Source organism: Cyprinus carpio, chromosome A23 (genome assembly GCF_018340385.1).
Source record: "Cyprinus carpio isolate SPL01 chromosome A23, ASM1834038v1, whole genome shotgun sequence".
Classification (NCBI taxonomy): domain Eukaryota; kingdom Metazoa; phylum Chordata; class Actinopteri; order Cypriniformes; family Cyprinidae; genus Cyprinus; species Cyprinus carpio.
In genome coordinates, this window is record NC_056594.1 from 16,027,733 (window position 1) to 16,043,245 (window position 15,513).

At 36.3% G+C, this 15,513-nt stretch overlaps 2 protein-coding genes across 4 annotated transcripts in view; both read right to left on the minus strand.

Moving 5' to 3' along the window:
• Positions 1-1,295: 1,295 nt before the first annotated feature.
• LOC109073219 lies at positions 1,296-4,811 on the minus strand. 2 transcript variants are annotated; one of them, XM_019089379.2, is made up of 7 exons: positions 4,616-4,811; positions 4,320-4,450; positions 3,213-3,302; positions 3,039-3,133; positions 2,725-2,879; positions 2,133-2,249; positions 1,296-2,015 (listed from the first exon to the last, which is right to left on the minus strand). In XM_019089379.2, exons 2-7 carry the CDS (start codon positions 4,442-4,444, stop codon positions 1,920-1,922), a joined length of 678 nt encoding a protein of 225 aa, XP_018944924.1. In that variant the 5' UTR covers positions 4,445-4,450; positions 4,616-4,811; the 3' UTR covers positions 1,296-1,919. The 2 variants fall into 2 exon arrangements, with proteins under 2 accessions (XP_018944924.1, XP_042569390.1); XM_042713456.1 differs by having other exon boundaries at positions 4,700-4,778.
• Positions 4,812-7,313: 2,502 nt separating this feature from the next.
• Positions 7,314-15,513, minus strand: part of LOC109073221 (PH-interacting protein-like) — a 39,990-nt gene continuing 31,790 nt past the window's right edge. The window contains exons 30-39 of one of the 2 annotated variants that reach the window (XM_042713399.1): positions 14,608-14,760; positions 14,387-14,507; positions 14,121-14,246; positions 13,537-13,609; positions 13,311-13,367; positions 13,037-13,192; positions 11,802-11,954; positions 11,497-11,684; positions 11,001-11,395; positions 7,314-9,458 (exon numbers count right to left, since the gene is read on the minus strand). In XM_042713399.1, the coding sequence (XP_042569333.1) occupies positions 8,782-9,458; positions 11,001-11,395; positions 11,497-11,684; positions 11,802-11,954; positions 13,037-13,192; positions 13,311-13,367; positions 13,537-13,609; positions 14,121-14,246; positions 14,387-14,507; positions 14,608-14,760 (2,099 nt within the window). In that variant the 3' untranslated portion in view covers positions 7,314-8,781. Of the gene's footprint in view, positions 9,459-11,000; positions 11,396-11,496; positions 11,685-11,801; positions 11,955-13,036; positions 13,193-13,310; positions 13,368-13,536; positions 13,610-14,120; positions 14,247-14,386; positions 14,508-14,607; positions 14,764-15,513 lie in introns of both variants that reach the window. The other variant, XM_042713398.1, reaches the window with a different exon arrangement.

Consider the following 15,513-nt stretch of genomic DNA (forward strand, 5'->3'; position numbering starts at 1 on the left):
TAAGGTAACATTATTCTAATATGATTATTTCTTTTATTGCCATATATGAGTTATCTGTATAATTATAAAACACTATGACAAGGTAATGTTTAACTTATAAATATTTTATTTATTACATGTTATATTATCTCACACATGGATTTTCTATAATGTCTAAATTCTAAATCAAAATACATATCTGATATGACTTAATATATAATTAGCATAAAACAAAAAATATAATTCACATTCTCAAGGATTAAAAATCACGGTCATCAATTAGGTGGCGATATGCACTAAGCATGTAAACAACTAATGAATAAAAGAAGAAGAAAGAAACAGCTTGGCGCGCTTTTTCTTAGCGTCCGTTTCCATAGTGACTCGCCGATTCGTCGCTCTGTTGAGAATGTCTTGAGTCTTAACCAGGAACATACTCTGAGTTGAATGAACTTACTCCCGGACGCATTTTTGGAACCACATACCTCGAGTAAGCAAGGTTTGGGGTTAATCAACCGAGAGTTCAGGGTTTAGTTCACGGTAATTCAACCCAAATTACTTTAAAGAGCAGGAGGTCTATAAAAGTGAAGATATGTCTCAAAAGGTATAAGTAGGCTACATTCAATAAAAGGTCCAACATATTAGGAATACTTTTAACGTGAAGTTTAGCTTACCTGTCCAGAAGAAACTCCACAAGCTCGTCATACGAACTGACACCCAAACATTCCATCAAATTCCTCCATCTTGTAAAACCACTGTCAATGTTTACACGTGTTTTACTGTGTTTACTTCTTGTTGACAATGTGTATTTTGGTAAGGTTTCGAAATTTGCTTGCACAGTTGCACTTGCTAATGACGCACTATAACAGGCTGAACACCCTCTGGCTCAGCCTGCTACAGTAGCCACGCCCCAAACTCTCGCTATTGGCTGAGTGGAGATACATAGGTACACACACATATAACACACCATAACATTACAAAAACATTATATGGAGATATCCACAAAGAAAAAAAAAAAAATAACAACAATAATTATTAAAAAAACAACACACGACCATAACAACTATACTAAAACGCCACATACCTGCATCTGCCGAACATGTGACGATGGCTTGCGACAGAGCTCATCTTCCTGCGACATGTTCATTCACTTTAGTTCCCATACTAATTTAATGTGGCTAAACATGTCAAGGTTGTTTTTTTTGTGTGTGTGTGTGTGTTTGTGTGTTTTTGGAGGACCAACGTGTACTCTGTGGTTCCTAATGCCACATAGACTGATGGCTTTTAAGAAGGAAAGACACAACATTTCAACTAGGCCCTTTTTTAAATAAATTAAACTTTTAATAAGAAGTCATGTTTGTATCAACGGCTTTACTTTGAACACTGTTTACCACATTCTCAATACTGTTTTAAACAACAAATCCTTCTATTTTTCTCATGTAAATAAATATGCTTAACAGAAAGTTAAAGTAATTAATTTTCTGGAACCCATCTAAGTCAAATCAACATGTGCGTATTTTGACCTAAGGGCATTTTAAAACATTTTATTTTAATCTATAATCGACCTTTAACATCACAGTCAATTTTCTTCATAACTTTACCTATCCCTTGCAAAGTTTGCAAGTTATTAATTGTTTTAAAAATATAAAAAGGCCAGAGTAAAAATTGCTTTTTGTGTTTTTTTAGTTTTGCCCTGAGAAAGCCACTTAACATATATTTACATAAATTCCACAAGACTAAGTTTAATAACTGAAATTACTCAGTCTATATTTAAATGGGGTATGTAACCAAGATATATCTCTCAAATTTTCTTGCTTGCTTTTGTCTTTGTGTTTTTCAATTGCTTTAAAAGAATCAATACTGTCAGTGAAGGGTAGCAGACATCATGTCTGTGTCCTCAAGCATTTCAAAGTGTTTTTAAAACCTCTCAGGTTTTCACTTCTTCAGTCGTGAGGGTAGATTTCTTGCAACCATTCCTCCATAACAAACTTTTCCCCATCGAAGTGTGAAAAATAGTGCTGTAGAGTAGGAATGTCTGGCTGTAGCACAAGACAGACACAAACACTGATTAATATGCAATCTAAACAACCATAAGAAACTACCAAGAAAACACAAATGTTATAAGAAGGAAATAAGGGTAAAAGATTTATCTGAACCTGAAAGGCTAGAAAGAGCTTGATGTTATACTGGGGAATGTATCCAATCAGTACTGATGAGGAATCAGGTCCACTGAACATAATTCTGTAATGAGGAGTGTCCTTGGCTCTCTCCAGCTACACACAAATATACCTTTTTAATGGACTACTGTTATATTTCCGTGGTTTCAGGTTCATTGTCAGGTCATCATTTACACTCTTAAAATTAAAGGTTCTTTACTGGCATTGATGGTTCTGTGATGAACCTTTAACATCCATGATTCCATGTCATGTGTAACGTGAAAGATAAAAAAATAAAAAATAAAAAAAATGTAACAACATAAAATTAAGATAAAGACATTAATAAACATCTTTCACTCAAACTTAAAGACAAGGACTCAGACCAAAGGTGGACTCAGACCAAACACTAGCACAAAAGGTTCTTTATCGTGGTTCTTTTAAGAACTGATCACTGAAAGGTTTTTTGGGGAACCCAAAACTGGTTCTTCTATGGCTTCTTATCACTTTGAAAATCCACTTTTGGAACCTTTATTTTTAAGAGTGTATGATTTATTTAATTTAAATGAAAATAGTGTTTATGTACTTTACAAACCTCTGGGTATTTCTTTCTCTTATTCCACTCTGGTGGGGCTCTGAGTCCTGCATCCCATCCTATGATCACCCCGACCATATTATTCTGTGTCATCACAACTTGACCTACACGGTGCAGCACGTATGCCGGCCTGGGGCTTCGCACCTCCTTTGACACTGAACAACAATAATCTGTCATGTTCTGTTGCTTGTATTTTTCCACATAATACACATTCATATCCCAGATAAAAACAAAGCAAGTTTTAATGCCAGATTATACAAAAATATACAGTATCTAAATGACTGCGTTCATCTGAGATAATTCAGACAAATTACCTGCAAAGTACCCGTGCTCATTATCATGCATCATCAGCTCGATCGCAAGCGTTTCTTCCAGAGTTTGATACTCATCCTCTTCCTCAGCGAAGGTCCTGTTACATGACATGACATCCCACTTCAGCATCTGAGTGAATTAGAATTCGTTTAAAAAGATAATTAGCATAGACTTACGGTAGTTTGGGAATCCAGGTATTTAGCCAGTCAACCCAGACAGCTGTGTTCAAGTAGGATGTTCTTATGGAGTCCCATGTGTCAAGGATTCTGAATATGAAAGATGTAATGGAATATTTCAAGCAGTGACAACAGCACCATACAATTCAATTCAATTCAATTCAATTCAAGTTCTTTTATTCAGCCATAATGTTATTCCAAACACAAAAAAAGAAGAAAAAAATAAATCACATCCACAACAATAATAACATTCAATGCTGAATAGGAGCATATGGAAGACATAGTCTTATAATTTCATGACCCTTTTTTCAATAATCTGATCTGGCACAAAACAGATGGCTTGTCATTTTTTTTTTTTTTCTTTTTTCTTGTTTTTCCCTATGTCAAGGTCCAATATTACTTCACATCTAAATAACTGACAGTTTCAAATTTGCCAAAAAACATTAGTTCTTATGTTTCACTGCCTTCGTATTTTCCAAATACATTTTTTTATACATTTTTTTTTTAATTGAACAATTGTGTTACATACAGGGTCACATGTTGGTTTTTTGTTTGTTTGTTTTTTCTGTTGGAAATATTTCAACTTCCTAATTGAGAAGCACAGTACCAGAGTGCTAAAGAAACTGATTACAGTTTAAAAGGCCTGGTTTCCATTTTAAAACATTTTAAAATGTAAGTAATTACTGTGATGCCAAAGCTAAATTTTCAGCAGTCATTTCTCCAGTCTTTAGTGTCACACAATCATTCAGAAATCATTCTAATTTGACGATTTGCTGCTCAAGAAACATTATCTAGCCATTATTATCAAAGTCGAAAACAGTTATGTTGATTAATATTTTGTGTAAATCAGGATACATTTTTACAGGATTCTTTAATGAACAGAAAGTTAAAAAGAAATAAAATGATTATAACTTTTGATTAACTTATTGCAACTTTGCTGAATAAAAGTATTTAAAAAAAAATTAATTAATTAATAAATACCCCAACTTCTCAGTTGTAGCGTATAAGAGAGGATACAAGTTTTTTTTCTTCTTTTTAAATAGTCCCAGTGTGACACACACACACACACACACACACACACACACACACACACACACAGGTGTTTACCTCTGAGTGGCGATGTATCGTTGTGTCGCAGTGCCGCTTGTCCATTTGGAGATGAGATACTGCGCAGGTAGAGCTGACAGCAGGAGCGTCAGCTGTATGATCACACCTGACGTGATTTGAGGCATCACTGCCTGTACATTCAATATAACAGAGAGTTCACATCTGCATTCACACAGTTAGCCTACTGTTGTTACTGTTGTATTTTTAAAAATTAGAAAGAAATAAAAAATATAAAATATTTTAACTAGTCTATATTTATTCTGCAATATTTATTGAACAAATTGCATGTATCTTACCTTATGCAAGAACTTAAATGAATGAACACAGAATTCACTATCGTCAGAGAGACTATTTTTTACTTGATAACAGGAAGAGCTCACCGAAACTCTTAGATTGTTATGCGTTGTGTAAGCATTGCCTTGAAAACTGAATATGATATTTACATGCGGGTAGTTTCGGTTTGACACCTGCGCCTCTAAGTTGAGCTTTATTAGACACTGCGCGTCCAATAGCGGCAGCCCACGAGAGGAGGCGTGTACGCGTCTCGCGCCGCCACGTCAGGAACGGAAACCGCGTACGCATGTTTAATTTATTTCTGTTACAGTTTTTTTTTCCTTAGGTGCTAGACACTATATCCGTTTTATAAGCATAATATCCTGAATCACAACCACTAAAAAAAAAAAAAAAACGTTTTCTTTTTCAAAACTATAAACACTGCTTGTAGTTCTACACCATGTGGTCATGCAGACATCACTCACCTTCATACTTATATATAGAATTGGACTTGTGGTACATTTTACTACCAATACAAACTAGTGGTTTATTGCATGTGCAATTTCAACTAATGCATGAAAGAGGGCGCTGTTCTCCATGAAATGGTTTGTCATCAACCATTTAATGGTTTTAAATGTTATCTTGAACCTCATAGTTACATTTAGTGTATTATTATCTCTAATAATAATAATAATAATATTAATAATTATATATATATATATATATATATATATATATATATTATATATATATATATATATATATATATATATTAATATATATATATAAATATACATAAAATATTGATCTGATTCATGTAACAGGTAACAGTCCTTAAAATATAAGAGCAAAATTTATTAGCTTTCTCCAGCTAAAGAAACATTGCAGAGTTTAGTTAAGTTTTAAATTCGTAACAGAAATGCCCGTAATGTTAAAGATTTTATTTCTGTGACTATTTTTATGGCCCAGAAAACACAATTTTAGTTTCCCCTGATATGTCCAGGTTTCCCATGACTGAAATTAAAGCACAGATATGTTAAAGAATGGAAGAACAAGACAGTATGTGGAAACACAAATGTTTATTTCCTTAAAATATCAGTATGAACTAATGTGACAGCAGTACACCCTACACATACATTCTATTTAACGTCTTTATTTACACTTTTTCCTTTATATAAAAGTATACAAACTAACATAGAAAGACCTCGCAGTCTGAGGATATAAGACCAGAGAGGGGAAAAAAGACCCTGACCCCACAAACATGACGGTACCTTCAGATTTAAAAGACCGGAGAATATACTAACATGCATCCATCTTTGATCTTCACTCTAAAACCTGTCAATCAGTTCGTGATACGTCACTTCCTGTGCAGTATGGTGGCAATAGAGGGGTCGTGAGTCAGATATAATACAGTTTTCATGTAGCAACAGATTATAAACACCAGCTCAATAAAACATGGGGCTTGTACATAAACACACACACAGAAATGGACATCGCATACACTCGAGAGTCTCAGACATGCATCAACTGCATATAAAACAGCCACATACGTTCCCATCAAACAGTCTCATACATAAACCTCCACAACCACACACTCATTCAAAGGCTTTGGTTCATCAAACCAGTTTTAAAGCTGGATTAGCTCTGTTGTAATGGATGACCCAGACCACAACTGCTGAAAAGTACGCAAGAACTGACAAAATCACATCGCGACAAACAAAACTGAATGTAATCCAGCTCTCTTATAAAAGAGACTACGCTGCATATCTGAGTCCAGACTTCAAAGTGGGATACAATACCTTAATTCTTCAGTATTACATCACAGACACGTACATACAAAAAGTCAAGGCACATTCAAAACACAGAATACAACATGCACACTGCCTCTTGTGTGATTCACTGCCCTGCGGTTTCTACTTAAGCCGAGTCAATGCATCAGAACGGGAAATATCAAACAGTGTTTCAATGTGATTGGGCAAAAACAAAGTCCTCTCTGCTAATGAAGCGAGCAGTTCCACAGTAACTGAATGAGTTTAGCTAATACAGAGAAAGAGTCCTGCTCACTGAGCTACATGGTACAGGTACAGTGTTGAGACAGTGAGGCAATGAACTTGGCTACACACACACACACACACACACACACACACACATAATAACTGTCAAAAGTGGTTTGAAGGAGCATCAAACAGTTGCATCAAAAGTACTTGAATACATGAGAAATGCCTAAAAACATATAAATGTCATTGCATTAAATATCAAACTAAGAGGCACTTTAGAAGAAAGCAACTGTTAAAGCAAAATATTTCACAAAAATCATTTGGATACATTTGAGGTGTTTAATGCGATTAACTACTGTGGTTGCTCTGCTAGGACACCTGCGTAAACTTATGGGGAACATCCCAAAAAAATAAAAATGTTTTTTGTTTTTTTATGAAAGAAATTAATACTTCTGTTTAGTAAATTGATCAAATGTGACAGCAAAGAAATTTACAGTTACAGAAGATTTCTATTTTAAATAAATGATGTTTATTTTAACTTTCTATTCACCAAACAATCCCGAAATTTGAAAACTGTATCATAGTTTCCACAAAAATAGTAAGCAGCACAAGTTATCAACGATTAATAATAATAAGAAATGTTTCTTGAACACCAGTCAGAGTATTTCAATGATTTCTGAAGGATAATGTGACACTGCAGACTGGATTAATGGTTGCTGAAATTCAGCTTTGCCATCACAGGAATAAATGTATTTTTAAATATATATTCAAATAGAAAACAGTTATTTTAAATTTTAATAACATTTCAAAATATTTCTGTTTTTACTGTATTTTTAATCAAATAAGCACAGCCTTGTTAAGCAGAAGAAAAAGCCCAAAATGAAAATACTGCTTGTTTGACGACAGTCATGTTAAAATCAAGTTAAACTTTGAAAATGTTTTGCATTAACTTAAAAAAATAATAATAATGATAATAATTAGAAATTAATAATTATTCATCATTAATATAATAAGTCACAATTAATTTTCAAATTGATGTATAAAATTATCAGCCATATTTTAAAAAACTGCTACGGAAAGTAAAGTTAGTTCTGAGGAAATCTCTACCATTGTTTGTTTGCAAAAGCCACCTGGTTTGATATTTCATTCTCTAGTCTAATGCAATGACACTCACACATTAAAACTGGTTTAAGTGTCCAAACACTTTTTTTGTGGCCACTGTATTTATAAGTCCTGGTTCTAGTTAGGGATCACAGTGCATTTTTGGAGCCAGATGAAACAGGCATGGAGTGATGATGTCACTATCACACTTCAACAACTGCATGAACTCAACACACACGTGAGTGCACACACACATACACACACACACACACACACAGTGGTCATGGCTAGATATGCTGCTCACTAATCTCTATCCCAGCAACAGATCAATAACACACATGTGTACTGGATAATTCAATGCACAAAAGCATCAAACACACTCTCTCTCATAACTTGGGGAGTACAAAGGAGCCAAAATGTATTGAATGTATGAAAAGGCACAAGGTATTGCTAATTATATAAAAACATGCATGAATTACCACTGCCACTGATCTTAACTTGCAGAGAAAGACGTTAAAAAGACAACACGTGATTTATGAGGTCCTTCTCTGCACTCCACTACTGCTTTACAGCCACTTACACAATGATCTGTTAAAAATAGATTTTTTCTGAACAAGTGTTTGATTTGTTGCCCTTAGCGACAACCGTGTAAAAACAATGCATAAAATTAACAGTTTAAAGAAACAAGACAGAGTAAAAGCTCAAGTTATTTCACACTCACACACACTCAAACAAGTGCTTTCTTGAGAGATGAAATCAGGTATTTGGATTCCTAAGACTGTATAAGTACCTTTCTTCACTGGCATTCAAATAGTGCATATGAAAATCAGTATTTAACTGCATTTGTGATTTTTCTGTGGAAGAAAATGTATCAGGTGATTTCAAGGGGTGATTTTATCAGGGGATTTCAAGGGGCTGTGACTCTTGAAGTCACCAAAAGCGTCAAAGATTCAAACCGTGAGAATCTATTTAGAGAGTCCGAAAGAAAGATTCAGATAATCATGAATCTCATAGCAGCAGGAATGGTTTCCCCTCTCCAGTGGGGCGAGGATAAGGGGTTGTGTCGCATAGGACATGCAAAGTTGGCATTGTTACCAGCCAATAAGGTTGGCTTTGGCCTTCTCTGTGAGCTTGCGGACTCTCCCTTTGCTTGACGTGCCGAAAGTAATCGAAGCATCCTCAAACAAAAGCTGTCTTTGCTCTTCCTCGGAGTCTTCTTCGTTATAGAAAGCTGTCCTTCGACCCTGGTTACGCGTTCTCATCTGCCCTTTCGAGCTCCCATCCTCATCCATGTAAATGTCAGGCTCCTCCCTTAGGGCGGGGCCTGGCGTCAGGGGCATGGTTTCTTCGTTGCCACGCCGACTGCTCCTTCTGAGAGCTTTGGGGCTTGAAGGAGCTGTGGTATCTGGTGTCCTGATGACTCGTGGTCTGCCTCGTGGTTTCGGACACTCTGGAGTCACTACCCCTGAATCAGAAAGACTACTGTCCTGGGCTGTAGAAGAAGCCCCGCCCTCATCACCAGTAGACAGAAGAAGCTCCTCCTCGTGGGAGGAGCTTCTTCGTAGGGACTCCAGCTCCCTCTTGCTTTTCCTCCCTCTCTTTTTTCCAGAGGCCTGGGACAGTGGGGGCGACGGTACCTCTACTGGCGTTTGTATTTGTGTGTCTAATTTGGGTCGGCCTCGACCTCTTCGTACCACTCCCAGAGTCACTTCACTATGACCATTCAAATGCAAACTTTTTTGAGGAGAAGAGTTGTGATTGACTGGCCCTAAGAGTCATATATTCATACAACAGATGCTCTAAAAATATATTTCAATCTTAAAAAAAAAAAAAAAGGCTAACAATATATTTCAATCTTTTTAATCAGCATGTGCGATCCCTGGCTATTAAACACATAACACTTGGAAAGATCCATGGATTTCCACTTCACACAGCTGTCATTAACAACATTCTACACATCACATCATGCTTGTTTATTAAATTTAATTCTAATTTTATTTTGCTTTAAGCTATGATTAAGTGTGTAACACTCTTATCGCATTTTGCAAATCTGCAAAATTCTAGAGATTTTCCCAACATCTGTGCAGAAAATAAAAAATTAAAAAAATAAAATTATATATATATAAAACATTAAAAATAAAAACACACAAAAAAATCACGTCAGAACGTTTAAATCCGAAGTATTCTCCGTTCAGTTTAAAATGTTTTACCACATTTAAATCTAGAAAAATCTACACATTTAGTGCAAAAAAAAACACATTAAAAAAATTAGAAATCAAAACAAAAAAAGTTACAATCATTTAAATCTGCAGAAGTAAATTTCAGGAAAAAAAAACTGAAATATGCAGAAGTACTTTAAGTTCAGTTTAACACATTTTACTATTCAATGATCTTCTCCAAAATCACTGCAAAAAAAAAAAAAAAAATTTGCAGAAGTATTCTCAGCAATTTGAACAATTTTTACTGCTGAAATCAGCAAAATTACAGTTTTTCTACAAAATCAATGCAAAAGAAAGTTTTAAATCAAATTAAGGTCCCCTGAAGCGCCTTGAAACACGCAGCATTATTCTATGTGGTGACATAATTTCAACTGAAACATGAAGAGAGGGCGGGACATATCTAGCAGCCCTGCCCGCTTTTTAAAATAGCCAATAGCGTTTTGTTTATCTGCTCGGGCCAGAGCCATTGAGCTCAGTAAAGCGGAATTTGACAGCCACAGTCTAATAGATTACCCCCTAGATTTAATATAAAACACTTAGTAAAACAAAATAGTGGTCATAAACATGCTAAGGCTGTGTAGTTGTAAGTTTTTAAGGTTTGCATGAAACAACGTGAAACCAGACCTCATTTGCACCAATCGAAAGCTTACTTACACTGTCTGAATCGTTCCCTATCACCTATATCGTGCACTACGAGTCATACACTGTACAGGAAACACTACACTGTGAACTAGTGACCGATCTCAGCCGGTGCTTCAGCGTCTATCTATAGTGCAGGGGGCGGGTGCTTAGGATTCTAGAGAGCATTTGATTGGTCAGAAGATTTGATGAGAAGATGAAATACGATGCGATGTCAAAAAAATCATTGAGCCGTTTTGGCAGAAGTGACGAACTGCAAGCTTTGAATGCTTATATCTTCTAAATGCGAATTTTGTCACTGTTTTGGAGCACACTGCCTGATAGATAACCTTAAGACTAACATATTGATAACTTTAATTTTGATTTCATGGGGACTTTAGGAAAAAGTTTTAATGAGCAGAAAAAAGGTGATTGATTTCAACTAATGCTTAGTTTAATCATCTGTTACTGACCTGGTGTGAGTTTTACAGGTGTCCGAAGTTTCCTGCGAGACTCTCTGGCCCCGCCCTCATTTGTGTGGGGAACTGCAGAGCTCTTGGTTTCCCTGGAGACACCAATGGAGTGAGAGTTCTGGGTGCGTAGGACTCTAGAGGAGGGCTCTGCTGTCTTACTGTGGGTGGGTGGAGGGGGAGGAGCTGACTGTGTAGAAGGTGCGTCTGCGAGTTGGGTTCCAAAGCGGGCCGAGCTACGTGTCCGACCTGGGACAGCAGGAGACTCAGCCTTGCCGTTGATTTGTGGATGTGTTTGCCGTAAAGAAGGAGCCCGGGAAGGTCCAGCAGGAGTGGGCGGAGCTGCATTGTTTGATCGAGGAGGAGCGCGAGACGAAACCCGCCGCTTCCTTTCTGGACTGCAAATCAGGAAAGAAGAAAAAGTACATGCAACGTTTAGAAACAGTGACCAATTCTAGAACATAATATTCTGCAGTGACCAATCAGATGCTGTTTGTACCTAGAGGCGGAGCTTGAAGGTGAAGAGCTCTTCCTCCTCTTCACAGATTGTCTGGTCAAACGCTCTGTGTGCAGCCGCTGACGGGTGAATCGCTCACTGTGCAGACTTTGAGCAGCTTTAAAATCGGTCAGGATCGAACTGATATGCTCTTCAAACAGAGCAGACAATCGCAGACTCATGCTATAGATCTGCATACACAAAAACGCTCATGTATTAAAATAAACTAGATGAACTGGCTTGGGTATACCATTGCAACATGTCTTTTTTGAAAATGAAAGGATAATAATTGGTCATTGATCTCATACCCTGGACTTTTTGCTGGGTGTATAGGCTTTGGAGTTGCTGAAGATGAGACGTACATCTTTACAAAGATCCATGGGAGTCTCATACTCTCCTTCTAACAGGCGGTTCAAGACAGTCCCAAAGTCCATAGGAGTGTCCACAATGTCCAAGTAGTCCTGAGAGAGGTATTTTTGATGAACAGGGCATACAAGCAGACAGTGCACTGCAAAAAATTATTTTCTAATCAGTATTTTTGTTTTGTTTTCCAGTACAAATTACCTAAACATCCTTTAAACAAGATGTATTAATTTTACACTACTGTTAGAAAATGTTGGGGTCTCTTATGCTCACCAAGGCTGCATTTATTTGGTAAAAATAAGTGATATTGTGAAATATTATTACAATTTAAATAACTGCTTTCCATTTTTGAAATATTTTAAAATGTAATTTATTCCTGTGTTGACAAAGCTATATTTTCAGCAGCCATCACTCCAGTCTTCAGTGTCACACGATCCTTCAGAAATCATTCTAATATGCTGATTTGATGCTCAAGAAACATTTATTATTATTAATATCAAGGTTTCAAAACAGTTGTGCTGCTTGTTATTTTTGCGGAAACGTAATACTTTTTATTTTTTAGGATACTTTGATGAATAGAAAATTAATTTAGAACAAGAACAGACAGCAAGAACAGCTTTTACTTGAAACAGAAATCTTTTGAAACACTATACATGTCTTTGCTGTCACTTTTGATCAATTTAATATATTCTTGTTGAATACAAAAAAAATTCTTACTGACCCCAAACCTTTAAATGGTAGCGTATATAAAATTATGATAATAATAAGACAGAAAGAGAATATATCTTACATTTATTTTTCCTACCCATTTGACCCTTTTTTTTTGGATTGTCATAAATCATCTTTTTTATTAATTTATCTTGCTTCAAGCAAGTTTAGATATTTTTACTGGAAAACAAGCAAAAGCACTATTTAAAAATATTTCTACAGTCGGTTTATACATACACTGTGTAAATGTATAGTTGAAAAAAAAATCCCTGAACAAATCAGTGGAAAATGTATACTTTTTCATAAGTTTTTGAATTTTTGCTTGTCCAAATGTTATAAATATTGATAATGTCAACAAACAGCAGGCGGTCTGAGGCTGAGACTATGGCATCCCTCATAATTCCTGCCTGAAGCTATAGGTATGAACTAGAGTTTTGTGTGTATGTGCTTTCTACATGTGTCAGTGTGTTACCGGATACTCCTCCAGATCCACAGGTTGTCTAAAAGGCTCTGAATCTTCACACTGAAAGATAAGCTCCAGCAGCTCTCTGCAGCGCCCCTTCCAGCTCTGAGGGTCTGATGATGGTTTACTGCGCAGACTCCTCAGGATAGGCTGCTGCCGCCGCCTCTGAAACAGAAACACACTCTCAATTAGTCATGATTACCAGATGTAAACAATCTCGATGTACAAATTAAATCTTATCTCTCTGGCCCTGTTAAAATTGTATAATATCAGTTAAAGTTACCTTCTTATTTCGGCTAGATGTACAAGGTGCCTCTTGTTCTTCATCCTCATCTTCATCCTAAGTTGGACAAAAGGTGTCAGTCAAGTCATGTTAAGCACTGACATAAAAATACCCACATTTACATTTCATGAATTCCAAGTGATTACAAGGCAGTAAAAGAACAGTGTTAAAGGCACAGTGGTAATGTATTAAATGTCTTTCACATGTGTGTTTCAATGGCACTTACATCGCTTGAATCTGAGAAAGTGTTTTTCTTCATACTGTTATACAGTGGAATAATATCTGTACAGCTTTGGTCCCTAAAGAACACAGACGTAGAGACAGGCATTTAAAATCAGTCCCATGTATGGCTAAAAGCTAGGGATGCACTGGCACTAATCAATTTCATGTTTTTCAATTAACTGATATATGGATGATATTAAAACGTACACTATTTTGTCTAAATGAATTAAAAACAAAACTATTAAAAAACAACTAATTTAAATGCTACAAGTGAATTTATGCATCACAGGATTATAACTATGTATGTCAATAATGGATATTAATTTTGAAATTTGCTAAATATTAAATTTAAGAGTGTTAAATCATTAGTGTTTTTTAAATATTAACTTTAAGTGAGCATTAGATGATTGCAATATAAAAGTAAAAATACAGAAAATTAACATGCGTAACTGACTATACAATATTGGACAACACGGGTAAATCAAAATGATAATGACTGATAATCCATTTACTATCAATATATTGTGCATCCCAATCCAACACCACTGGTTCAGTTTTATTTGTAATTTTTATTTGTGATTGACTTACTTGATAAATTGTAGCATGAGGTCAGATACGAATTTGGCAGTTTTAACAATGAATGCGCCTGGTTCATTGAAGGTTTGAGCATTGTGTTCGATGTAGCGTACCTCCCACATCAACGACGACATTCGCCTGACAAAGGCAAGCAAATAACAGATGTACATATAATTTGATATAATCTACTTAAGAAGTACACACTAATTTTTGGAATATATCAAGAGTTTAAATACGCAGGTATTTGACTGTCATGTCCATTCAGAGTTTGTGCTGACCTATAGAAACGGTTCTGTAGTCTTTGTCGAATGGTGCTCAGATCCGTGACATAAGCAACTACGGTGCAATACGTTGGATATGCTTGCAAGTCCACTGGGAGTTCAAATGGTACAGCCACATCTGGAGGAGAGAAAGAACTGCTGTTATGTTCCATCCATTTTGGACACAACCATAGTAATAAAAATGAGCTATTGTATAATGCTAAATGAAAACGTCATACCCAAAGTGCAAAGCTGGTCGATGCCCTTGATGATGCGTTCACACTCTTCGTCACGTGTGCGTGAGCCCCACTCTCCTTCTAGGGGCTTGTACAATAAGGCCTTCTGCTCCTCCTCAGTTAGAGGCACACTCAGACCTAACTCGTCAGGAAATGCTGCTGCAGACAGTTGGAGAAAATGAGATGGAGGAAAACAAGAGACAGACAATCACAACTTGTTATTAAAACAATGCCAGCTGGACATCTGAACAGTTGATACGCTCAATCTGATGGTTGCCATGGTTGAGACTACCATGTTTGTATGTGTGTGTGTGCGGGTCTGGTTTTGCCTAATGTCACCACAAGGACAGTAACAACCTGAAATCAGTAACATTTTGGGCACCTGGCAACAGTTCCCAATAGGAAACGTCAAAGGTCACAAAGCCAATCACCTATGGAACCGCACTCAAGGTCTTTTATCAGAGATGAAAATATTTTAAAATATGGGAGTGTGCAACCAAATTACCACAGTTAATGCATTTATCTAATGTGATCTTACACACATGTTGCTTATGTGCTTGTGCTTAGTGTGAAATTTAAATTACCACAGTTAATGCCCTATGATGATTAATTAAGATACATTGACTAAAACTATCATTTAAATAGTCCCATAGACTCCCCATGTTAAAAATGCCCATTTAAAAAATGGTGATATTGCTAATACACACTGTGAGGGGGGGAATTTTTTTTTTTTTTATACTCATCTGTTTAAATTATTAGCCTTAAAGTTCTGCATAATATTGGTCACTTGAGTGACAGGTGGATTGCCTTGGTGGGCGTGGCTTCAGCAACCAGCTCCCGCCTTTTTGCCCATTTTTCGATTATCCGGGAGAGTCGCGCGCGGTGCGCGCTGCCAAGATGGCGACGGCA